Consider the following 12,675-nt stretch of genomic DNA (forward strand, 5'->3'; position numbering starts at 1 on the left):
AACTGTTATACAAATATTAATATAATATATAACAACAAACCAGAGTATACTGATAACAAATGATTATATCACTACAATATAATAGTTATAACGGTGAGGTTGAATTCCTTGTCATTTATTCATCATCCACACAGGAACTTGTCTCAGAAAAAAATATATCTATGTTCCTTAAACTAACTTTCAGGTATAGAGATGTGGTTTTTTTTTCTGAGACAAGTCCTTTTGACCATCCACCAGAACTTGCGGTCATCCGATGTTCAGTACTTCAGTACTTTGATAACAGTTTGTTCTCATGTTATGCTGTGACGCCACTTTACCTTGGTTAGGAGGAGGTTTGAGTGCTCACAAATATGTTAAACCAGCCACATTCTGTATTTACCTTTTAAAATAAAGGGCATGGACGATTTTACCTAGGAATATTAATGACATGGACATGATGTCCTAGGAAAATTAGTCCGAGGACATACATTTTTTTTAAATATAAATACACAACTCTTAAACAATATTAATACATAACATTCAAATTTCCATGGTTTAAATGTAAATGATTTAATTGATTAATATTTTTCCTATAAAACAGGACATGGACGTTTTTACCTAGGAATATTAATGACATGGACTTGAATTCTTTGGAAAATTAGTCTGGGGACATAAATTACTAACATCGGACTAAAAATACTAGTAAATTCTGTAACCATGGACTTTTTATACTAGTAATATGTGTCCGCCCGGACATATTTTACCAGGACAAATTTATCTCTTACATATGTCTGTCGTATTTGTTGTTTTTTTGTAAATTGTATTGTTATAAATTAGGGCATTAGTTTTCTCGTTTGAACTGTTTCATATATTGCATGTCGGGACCTTTTGATTTTTAGGGGGGGGGGGGGGCTAGGATGAAATTAAAAAAAAGACATGACAGGAGTTTTAAGTAAAAAAAAGGCAGGATGAGCAACTTTGCAAAAAAAAAAAGGTAGGATGATAATTTAAAAATCAAATGGTAGCTCCCTAAAGCCGCCTATACAGTATGGGTTTTTCTCATTGTCGCAGGCTGTAAGTTGACCTATAATTGCTTATATCTTCGTCATTTGAACTCTGGTAGATAGTTCTCTAATTGTGATGTTACAGCACTGTCCCATGTTAGGGGAGGTTTGGGCGCTTACAAACATATTAAACCCTCTTTGTCCTGTATGTGCATGTCCCAAGTGACCAAAATATGAAGTTGAGAACATAATTCTGTTTCTAGGGAAGGGTGTTTTGGCTGGACACTAAAATGTCTTACCTGGTTTACTGATACTAATTGACATCACATAAATAAAACATTATCAATGAATCATAAAAATGAGGTCAAGGTAAGATGGACCACTTCCTAACAATACCTGCCATGTGGAAAAACCTCCCCTAAGATTAAGGGGATTATGTGTTACAACCTTTTTTCATTACAAAATTTTGTAATAAGATACGAAGTATATATTTTAATATTTCAGCAGAAAATGATCAAATTAGATTATCTTTAAACAGATTTCTTTAGATACGTGTGTACAACAAAATGTTTGATCATCACAAATGGCAAAAAAATCCTCCCCTATAAAAATGGTGAAATTCAAACATAGGAAATTATTCAAATACATGTACTATCAATACAACCTATATAATGATGGGGTAAAAATTGGGTGTTTATCTTTTTTGTCAAATAGGGATATTTTGACCTTCCTGCAGGTGTCAGGTCCAAATGGGGATATTTCATTTTCTTTTAGCGAAAATGAACTCTCTCCTAGAACTAGTGTATTGGCAGGTATGTCTTTCAATCATTCTGTACACTGAATATATTACCTACTAGTATTACATTTTGCATCTGAAAAACAGATCTCATAAAATATATTTACCAATGAACCTTGAAAACCAAGTCAAGGTCAGATGGAAATAGCATCTTACAATAATTCTACATATTGATAATTGTTGACTTATAACATAAATTCTGAGAAACAGACCTCATAAAAAACTTTACACTGATCGATGAACCATAAAAAATTAGGTCAAGGTAATATTTACCCTGTCTGATAAGCATACACACCTTACAACCATTCTATAAACCAAAAATAGTTGACCTATTGCTTTCTATATCTGAAAAAAGAGGTCTTATCAAGAAACTTAACTTTAACCTTCAACCTTTTATCAATCAAATGAGGTCAAAGTGGGGTGATGAATACTGTAAACCATGATATTTACCAATTAAAGTTGTTCTCTTACAACTTAAAAAATTATCAAATGATAAGAAACTATATAGTTTTTGTCGCTTAACCATGGAAATGAGGTCAAGGACTACAGACATATGCCAGATGGAAATTTCAGACCATGAGGCATATGTTACCAGATGTGGTTTGTCTCCCATTCTGTGACATTCGTCACAGATGTCTCAGGCCAAACAAATATGGCAATGCATGAGTCCTATCAACGTATTTTGTGAAAAAATTGCTACCAAAATACTTTATCTTAAGCTGTTGAATTTCAAGTTGCGAAAAATGGATTGGCAAAATTTTAACAACCAAAAAAATAATTTTCCAATCTTGTTTTGCTGCTTCTCTGTATCTATGATGAGTTTATATATTTATCATTTTTATTTTTCAATGTGTAGATTTGTATGGTTAAATAAGTTTGATGTTTATATGTAACAGTTGCAAAGATAAAAGCCAGAAATGCTAAGCAATTCATAAGAAATTGTCATTCAAGGGTATTAAAGAACTGCTTTAATGAGTTGATTTATATAGTAGCATTCATATTGGCATTTTGTTGGATCTTTTGTGCTGTTGTAACAGTTTCTGTCTACTGTTTCTGTAAACAGTTCTGTAAATGTCACCATTTCAGAGCAGAAAGTTGATTAACAAGGGTTATGTCAAAGACGTCTCATCCTTTTTCTAAAAAAGCTCATTGGAAGATACCAAGACCTTGTTGATAAAAGCTCTGTATCAACTTCACAAATAATACATGATGGTCTTGAAGTATAGATTCTAGGTACTGACGTTGTTTATCATCTTAATTACGTGTTATGGTGTTCTTTTATTTGTCTTTGTATATTTTTAATCTTTACTGTTTAGTCCATTTTTGATATCCTTTTGCATGGCTCGGTATTTATACATCTTGCCATTGTTATTAATTTTTTCTGCTATGGTCATTATGTGTATTCTTGTTAATCATTTTTGCTTATGTGTTTTGTCTATAGAGTGTCTATATGCCATTTCGTTTTTCTTTGTTGACACAGTTGTCTGCTTTTATAGTGATTAAGATTATAACACAATGTTGACTGCTGTACCCCAATTTTTGACATTTTAACCTATCATGTCTGTTTGTTTTGCTCACACATTGTTGTCAATATAATGGAATTCTATGGGAATATCATACAAATGAGAGGTTTAGCTAGCTATATAACCAGGTTTAATCAACCATTTTCTACATAAGGAAATGCCTGTACCAAATCAGGAATATGACAGTTGTTTTCCATTCGTTTGATATGTTTGAGCTTTTGATTTTTTTGCCATTTTATAAAGGACTTTCCATTTTGAATTTCCCTTGGAGTTCGGTATTTTTGTTATTTTACTTTTGATTATAATTTTCAAGATAATAGGCAAAATATTAAAACTGGTCAATTGGGTAATAACTTCTATAATATTTCAATCATGATTAGCATTTGATCTTGTGATGCTAACCTTTTAATTCTCGTGACAGTTTCGTTTTCAAATTAATGAGCAAAAAAACTCTAAAATTGATCATAAATTGTCATACAAGGAGTCATCTGACTATTTTAGTTAGAAATGAAGATTACCTGCATGTAAGGTAGCTAGATCTTGAAATTCTGAACCTTTTTATCCCAGCAGAATTTCGGTTTCTAAATATGGTTTTCAAGAAATGAGACAATTAATTGCATCTTGCTTTAAAGTTCTATTTTTAGCCATTGTAGCCATTTTGCTTGATGGACCAAAATGTAATTGATAAACTATAATCTAAACTTCCAAAACATCAATCATGACAAGATTGGTAAACATTTGTATAAAAGTTTCAGAGGAGATCTTTGAAACAAGTTTACGATGAAAAAGGCATAAAAAATCATTAGAGACAAAGTCATGGCAATAGCTCATATTGCTCTTAAGGGCCAGATGAGTTTGAAAGAACAGACTACACTGACAAAAGCTAATATGACACATTTTAATTCCAATTGTCAATATCCTTCCACAATTCATCACAAAGTTTAACTTTACAGAAGTCATCATTCCAGAAATTTTCGGGTAAATCATTGTCTTTGGTAAAATCTGTTACATCCAAAAGTTTTATATTGGACATGTGTAAGATGATCTTTAAACTTCCAGTTGAATCAGAGCCTTTGTTACTACTTTTATCATTGAAACTATTACTACACAGGCAAACTGGAGCTATATCTTCACACCTGAAATATAGATAACTATAAGTAACTTATAAAACTGTTGGTCCTGCATATATATTACATGTACTTTAAAAGTGAATATTTTTTTTACAATTCAAGCATTAAACGTTAAGTGTGCCCTTTTTGTGATGAAAAATTCCCTAAAGTCCATTTTCAGATTCCATTCCATGGTCATTGGCAATAATTTGCTTTAAATCTTTTAATAATAAGATTCAGGAAAGTTTTTGTTCTAAATGGCGTTAAAGAGTCCTTCCAACTGGAAATCAAAATACTGAAATTTTCTCAAGCATTCAGCTAAATATTAACTTCAAACTGTTTTGGTTTTTACTGGACAAAATGTCTTAATTTATTTTCAAATATTTCAAGAGTGTAATAAAGTCAATAGTAGTAAACCACTGTTCAAAAGTCATAAATCGATTAAGAGAAAACAAATTTGTGATGAAATTTCAAAGGGTGCAATCTGAGAACAAATCATCTATTATAATTTGCTGAATATTTATAACTTAGCCTGTCCAATGTTGGGAACTATGCCAATGGTAGATTTCTATTGTGTATCTTAATATATTTCTTCATTGTGGATGTTTGATAGTCTCTGATACATTTATTGATTACTTTTCTAGACTCTGATCTTTGTGGATGTTTGATAGTCTCTGATACATTTATTGATTACTTTTCTAGACTCTGATCATTGCGGATGTTCGATAGTCTCTGATACATTTATTGATTACTTTTCTAGACTGATCTTTGTGGATGTTCGATAGTCTCTGATACATTTATTGTTTACTTTTCTAGACTCTGATCATTGTGGATGTTTGATAGTCTCTGATACATTTCTTGATTACTTTTCTAGACTCTGATCATTGTGGATGTTTGATTGTCTCTGATACATTTATTGATTACTTTTCTAGACTATCTGATCTTTGTGAATGTTTGAATGTCTCTGATATATCTATTGATTACTTTTCTAGACTGATCTTTGTGGATGTTCGATAGTCTCTGATACATTTATTGATTACTTTTCTAGACTCTGATCATTGTGGAAGTTTGAATGTCTCTGATACATTTATTGATTTCTTTTCTAGACTCTGATCATTGTGGATGTTCGATAGTCTCTAATACATTTATTGATTTCTTACTAGACTCTGGATATTGTGGATGTTTGATAGTCTCTGATACATTTATTGATTACTTTTCTAGACTCTGATCATTACAGATGTTTGATAGTCTCTGATACATTTATAGATTACTTTTCTAGACTCTGACCATTGCGGATGTTTGATAGTCACTGATACATTTATTGATTACTTTTCTAGACTCTGATCATTGCGGATGTTCTAGAGTCTCTGATACATTTATTCATTACTTTTCTAGACTCTGATTATTACGGATGTTTGATTGTCTCATTTCTAACATTTGATGACATTTTGATGCATGTCTATCACCTTACAATTACCAGAATCCAGTTATCTCCCCCTAGTTTTTGAAGTTTGTACATGCTTCATTATGTTTTTTCACATGTAATTTTGATCTTTATTGTTTTAAATGTCAAACGGATAAAAGTTTGAATCATGTAACCTTGACCTTTATTGTTTTATACATAAAAGTGATCATGGTGCTAGCTGATTAAATAATGTTACCTTGACCTTCATTGTTTTAAATGTCAAATTAATAGCTGTTTTAATTATATAATCTTAACATTTCCTTTTCTGAATATCAAATTGAAAACTGTTTTAACCATATCATTTTGAACTTTGTTGTTTTTTTTATAAAAGAAATAGAATTTTTGAATCCTGCATGCACTCATTAACTGTGTGTTAACTGTGTGACCCTGCAACATACTCACAGATAAGTAAAGGCCAAAAAAAACCACGAACAGGAAGTTGTAGTTTTATTTGTTGAATATTTTTTTTTATAAAAAAACACATTTGAACTCTTATCTCGTTAGAACCATTAAATTGGTTACTAATGGAATTAAATATTAAAATAAGAGTTAAATGGAGTCAGGGCAGATTCCCACCAACCTCTTATTTTTATAATATAGCATTTGATGTTGACTATGATGAGATTTTCGAATATTACGTCATAACAAGAATATGTGTCTATAGGACACCATGTCACACTAGCTCTATCATATGTTCATGTTCATTAAACAATGAAATCAGGTCAAAATAATAATTTGGCATATGATTATAAAAGGTCATCTCAGAATGAACATGTGTACATATGATCCATGTAAACTCATTGATCATGTGAATAAACTTATTCTTAAAGGATATCAATTCAACATGGTATTAAGATCTTTGAATATTGATTTTATCAGTACATGTACTAATATAAATATTGATTTTGTTTTTGACAAATTAAAACACAAGAGTGCACACGCTGAAATGTCTCCCCTGCTGTACTGACCATGATTGATTCAATGTTGAAAAGGTTTTATTGCAATTATCACATAAGGTTAACATTATCATTGGTCGATGACAATAAGGTCAAGGTCAGATAAACCCTGGCAGACATACAAAATTGTACATGTACACCTTAAAATCATTCCATACACCAAATATAGTAGACCCTTTGCTTAATGTCATCAAAGAAACAAACCAAAACTGTGAAAGCTTAACATTGACCAATGAACCATGAAACTGAGGTCAACGTCAGATGATACATGACAGACAGACATGTACACCTAACAATCACCAAATATAGTTGACCTATTGTGTATAATATCTTAAAAAACAGGCTTAACCAGGAAAACTAAATATTGGTGTTGGCCATGATGAGATATGACCAATGAACCATAAAAATGAGGTTAAGGTCAGATGAACCTGCCAGACAGGCATGTAAACCCTAGATTCACTCTATACACCAGATAATTAGTTGATCTATTGCTTATAGGATCTGAGAGGAGGACCAAACAACAGGAACTTAACATTGACCAATGAACCATGAAAATGAGGTCAATGACAAATGATGCCATTAAAACTATTATTTGGTATAGAATTTAAAACGTTCCCATCATAATGAACAGGGTGTACTATGTTCAAAGTTGATGTAACCACATAGTCATTATAAAATACCTTAACCAAAAAATTTACCTTGGTATGGACACACTAATGGACTTACTTTAGAACAGACAGACACACAAACCAGAAGACATAATGCCCACTACGACCATAGACAGGGCATAAAAACTGCTTGGTTAAGGATTTTTTTTGATATTTTGTTAAAAATTTGGAAATTTTTAAATAATTCAATATAGTTGGTATGTTGGTCAATATAAGAAGAACCAAACTTATTTTATTTTAAAGCTCTGTAAATTATATGTGTATCATTTCACTTCAAAAATCAAATTTTCAAATTAAATGCAAAGATGAAAAATTCCCTGACTATTTAAGCATTTTCCCTATAGGTAAGCATTTTTCTAATAGTTTTATAAGTTTGCTTTCACTGTGCATTTAAACATAAATACATAAAAATTATGGATTAAAAAAATCTTTATACAAACACAGCAGTAACTACATCAGTAACAAGAATGTGTCCATAGTACACGGATGCCCAACTCCCACTATCATTTTCTATGTTCAGTGGACCTTCAAATTGGGGTCAAAACTCTAATTTGGCATTAAAATATGAAAGATCATATCATAGGGAACATGTGCACTAAGTTTAAAGTTGATTGGACTTCAACTTCATCAAAAACTACCTTGACCAAAAACTTTAACCTGAAATTTTCTATGTTCAGTGGACCGTGAAATTGGGGACAAAACTCTAATTTGGCATTAAAATTAGAAAGATCATATCATAGGGAACATGTATACTAAGTTTCAAGTTGATTGGAGTTCAACTTTCATCAAAAACTTTAACTTGAAGCGGGACAGATGGACGGACGGACGGGTCAAAAACATTATTCCCTCCGCAACTCGTTGCATGGGGTATAATAAAACAACACCTACCTCAAAACTCCATTTAATTGCAATATTATCCAAATTTGGAGGGTTCATACAACGGAAAAACCTTCAGCTTTGGGGTTTACCTTCGTATGACGACATGTTATGAAATGACTTCAATGCGCCAAAAATCATTAATGGAATTTCATGGAATTTTATTTTATTTTAATTCTGTACATTTTTCTGAGCTCTTATGCATTAATTCTTTTTGTTATGCATCAGAATAAGAATAAAGGTTCTGTAGTTTTTTTTCAATTGCAATTTTTAACACAGCAAAATCAGGATAGCGTTTGCACATAGGTTATGATACACATGGATTTACATGAGAGGTATATTGTAACAGCAATTATTATGTACATCTCTGAGTCATCGCTAAGTATAGATATCTTGAGAATTTTATCATGGTGTTGTTTACAAAGAGAAAGAAGCACGTCATATAAGAATTTTTATTAATTTTCATTCCCATATTTAGATTCCATCAATGCTAAGATTAGACTAGTAGCAAGACCTTGCATCTTATTCTTTTTTTTTTATATAAAAGGTGCATGTTACAACTATTACTAAAAATAACTTTTAAAAAAACAATTAATTGGTTTCCTTGCATACATGAAGAATCCAATTACCAATTCCAAGTTTCACAAATAGATTTTTTTCTTTCTTGGATCTATGAAATATTCTTAAGAAAACATAATGAGGTTTGAAATTTATAGTTCTAACAATTAATCTTTAAAACTTAAATAAATCAAAGATGTGATCTTACTGGTTATCTCTTTCTTTGCTTTCATATTGATAGCTGTCATCTTCTGAAAAGCAATAAACTGTTAACACAGAGATATGTCTCGCCTTTTTGTAATTTCGATAATGCAAATGTTGAAATTAAAATAGCAACACTTTAACATGTAAGTTTTGTAAATATTAGAAGTCAATGAACCATGACTGAAGGTACATGGCTAAACAATCTCCATGAAATGAGATGTGCAAATGCTAATACAACTGCATACCAAATACCATTGACTTATCATAAGTAGTTCCCTTTAAACAAATTAACCTAAACACAAACTAATACATGTAAACTAAATAAAATTTCAAAGTCAATAGACCATAACTGAGGGGGCGGGGTCAAATAATCTCCATGGTAATGAGATATGCTAATACAAATGCATACCAAATATCATTGACCTACCACTAGTGGTTCCCCATAAACTGACCTAATCACAAACTATTACATGAAAACTAAGCAAAAGTTTCAAGGTCAATAAACCATAACTGAGGGGGCAGGGCAAAATAATCTCCATGGTAATGAGATGTGCCAATGCTTATACAACTGCATACCAATCATCATTAACTTACCACTAGTGGTTCCCCATAAACTGACCTAATCACAAACTAATACATTTAAACTACCGTCAGCAAAATTTCAAGGTCAATAGACCATAACTGAGGGGGCGGGGCAAAATAATCTCCATGGTAATGAGATGTGCCAATGCTTATACCACTGCATACCAAATATCATTGACCTACCACTAGTGGTTCAACATAAACTAGACCTAATCACAAACTAATCAATTATTGACGCCGCCGCCGCAAACAGCATACCTATGTCTCGCTTTTTGACTTCGTCAAGGCGAGACAATAAATAATACTTTTTTAATTTTGCATTTTTTAACAAAAACCTGTTCAAACAATAATTTTGTAGGACTTGCAAAGGTCATTACAATGCAACAATCTTTTTATTAAAACTTATGAAATGTCATTGAAATTAACCATTTTTTTGTGAATATGGACTATCTTTAAAAAATAAAGAAAAAACATGATTTTTAATAAGAAAACTTTTGTCCAAAGATCATAATCTTTTTAAAAAAGGTGGAATATAGTGCACATATACCTGCAACTACTTCTGGAAGTAAATATATATAGGTTTATTTCGGGGCCAAATTTCTCTGCCATCATGTTTGAAATGGGTCATACTTAAACAAAACTTCCAAAAATTGACATAATATAATGAAAATTATTTTTTACCAAAGGATCATCCAAATAAAAACAGTATTTGTCAGAGTAGCAACTTTTTTGCTTCGTATCCAATTTCAAAATACATGCATGTATCATATTGATTTAGAGGTTTTAGCATCTTTTACAGAATCATATTGATCAGATACTGATAATGGAGGCAATCTCATGCTTCATTGGTTATTTTAAAACATTTTGATGTTAAGATTAGAAATGAATTCAATATTTTTTCAATTATGTCTCCTTACCTTCATTATCTACTAAGGTGGGTTCTTCTATGATTCTTATTAATGACCTCCCTCTGTAATGAACCTATCAAAAAAACATACAAATTGAAATCTTGTGTAACAGGAACCTGTTTTGGGAATGTCAACTACTGTGGATTCATTTATTTTCGTGGGTATCAATTTTCGCGGATAGAGAAAAAAGACAGTTTGTGGGATATCTAAATTCCTGGATCTCTGTTTGAATAATGATAAACAAAAGATAGAAATTCACTGAAAAGGTTTTGAATTGTCAAATCCTGGCTTGGTCATTCTAGGTTGAAGTGTTCATTTGATTGCAAGCATGAACAAGGGCAAATAGTTATTTGTTTGCTTTACAATTGATAATTTCTTTTCGGAATTTTATAAGGTATTCAAAGCCATTTAATATACAACTTATTTTCCCTAAACACGATATAATAAGCAGCCATTAAAAAATGACTCCTGGATTCATCCTTTAAAATTTTATTATGAAAAAAATGTTGTTTTGTCCTGAATTAAGTATACAAAAAAGTTTCAACGGTAATTTATCCAAATTTTATTTGAAAAGCAATTGGTGTCATACTTATGCTACCTCATTGAAAGTTTGTCAATAATTTGAATAAGGCAAAGGTGTGAAATTTCATGTTATTGTCATAACCAATATTACCTACTGGCAATGATTGATTCTTAATCCTATTGATTTTTAATCACCAATAAACCAAATTATGACACGGAACATGTTATTGACAACTTGTAATTTAAAAAAAGTAAATTCTCACTGATATATATATATATTCTAAGAATTATTTATTTGATCAAAATACTATTATGTTTAATTTCAAAAACATGTTTTAGGTAACCATGTTTATTGCAAGTCAGCACTATACAAGAATTGCACAACATAACCGGAAATAAACATCCGACTCAATACACATTTCTCGGTATTATTCTTCATTGAAGTCTTAAATTCGTGACCCATGAAAATTGGTATACCACATATAAAAATGAAAACACAGTACTACACATATAAAACATATAGATTCTACCACTGCACTGAGTGTGATACGATATTTCTCCACTTCGGACAGCTAAATTTTCATATTTGAAACTTGAGGCTTGCTGTGGTGGAATCTGTTTCACTAACGATTAATGGGCAATATGTAGACTAACTTTATCTTTCATTTTCGACTATCTACAAAAAGAAGTTTTCTTTATATTTGATGTCATCAAGCATGGTCACTTTTTCAGTGGCGTCACAAAAGGAAATTCATAGGAAAGATTTTTGAAAAAATTTAATTGAATTTTGACCAATGAAGAGCTGTCAGATAAAATAAACAACAGGTTGATTTTAAAAAAGTAATCAACAGATTGAGAGAAGTATAAATCAGGTAAGAATTGGAGAAATATAGATTCCACCACAACAAGTGTGTTAGAATATTTCTCCACTCGAGACAGATAAATTTTAATATTTAAAACGTGAGGCTTGCTGAGCTTTTCAAATAATTAAAATTTAACTGTTGATAGTGGAGAAATATCGTAAAACACGAGTTATAGTGATGGAATCTGTTATTTATGATTTTTATCCTTCCTTTTCAAAGATTTGCAGAAAGTTGTGTTCTTTATATGTGACGTCATCAGGCATGATCACCTTTTTTCATGACGTCACAATAGGAAATTCAGAAGAAATAAAGAAAATTTGAAGTCATAATTAAATTTCGACCAATCATTTGCAGAGAACAGTTATTTCACTAGTGAGGAGAACAATGTTTTCACAATCGGTTGGGCAATGTGAAAATAGTGAAAAAATTAGAGAAATAGATTTAGCCCTTGACAAGGTGCATCAACATGATCAACATGTCCAACGATTGTAGACAATAAGTTTTTTTTTTTTATTTTGGTCTGATTGAGTTGATGGATTAATGCTATTCACTTTGACATTTACCCCGCATCTCCTTTCATTCATAAATCAAATGTATAGATAGTAAGAAGAATTCATTAAATTTCAGGCAAATGTGTGCCTTGATTTTAGCAGCTATTGGTC

General features: G+C 31.2%; 1 protein-coding gene across 3 annotated transcripts in view; it reads right to left on the reverse strand.

The window, feature by feature from the left end:
• Window positions 1-4,181: 4,181 nt before the first annotated feature.
• LOC127713000 (uncharacterized) overlaps window positions 4,182-12,675 on the reverse strand; it is a 51,079-nt gene continuing 42,585 nt past the window's right edge. For 2 of the 3 annotated variants that reach the window (XM_052219588.1, XM_052219586.1), the window contains exons 12-14: window positions 10,638-10,701; window positions 9,143-9,185; window positions 4,182-4,438 (exon numbers count right to left, since the gene is read on the reverse strand). In XM_052219588.1, coding sequence (XP_052075548.1) covers window positions 4,201-4,438; window positions 9,143-9,185; window positions 10,638-10,701 — 345 coding nt within the window. In that variant the 3' untranslated portion in view covers window positions 4,182-4,200. The remainder of the gene's footprint in view (window positions 4,439-9,142; window positions 9,186-10,637; window positions 10,702-12,675) is intronic. The other variant, XM_052219589.1, reaches the window with a different exon arrangement.

The sequence above is a fragment of the Mytilus californianus genome, unplaced genomic scaffold (genome assembly GCF_021869535.1).
Source record: "Mytilus californianus isolate M0D057914Y unplaced genomic scaffold, xbMytCali1.0.p SCAF_8, whole genome shotgun sequence".
Taxonomy (NCBI): domain Eukaryota; kingdom Metazoa; phylum Mollusca; class Bivalvia; order Mytilida; family Mytilidae; genus Mytilus; species Mytilus californianus.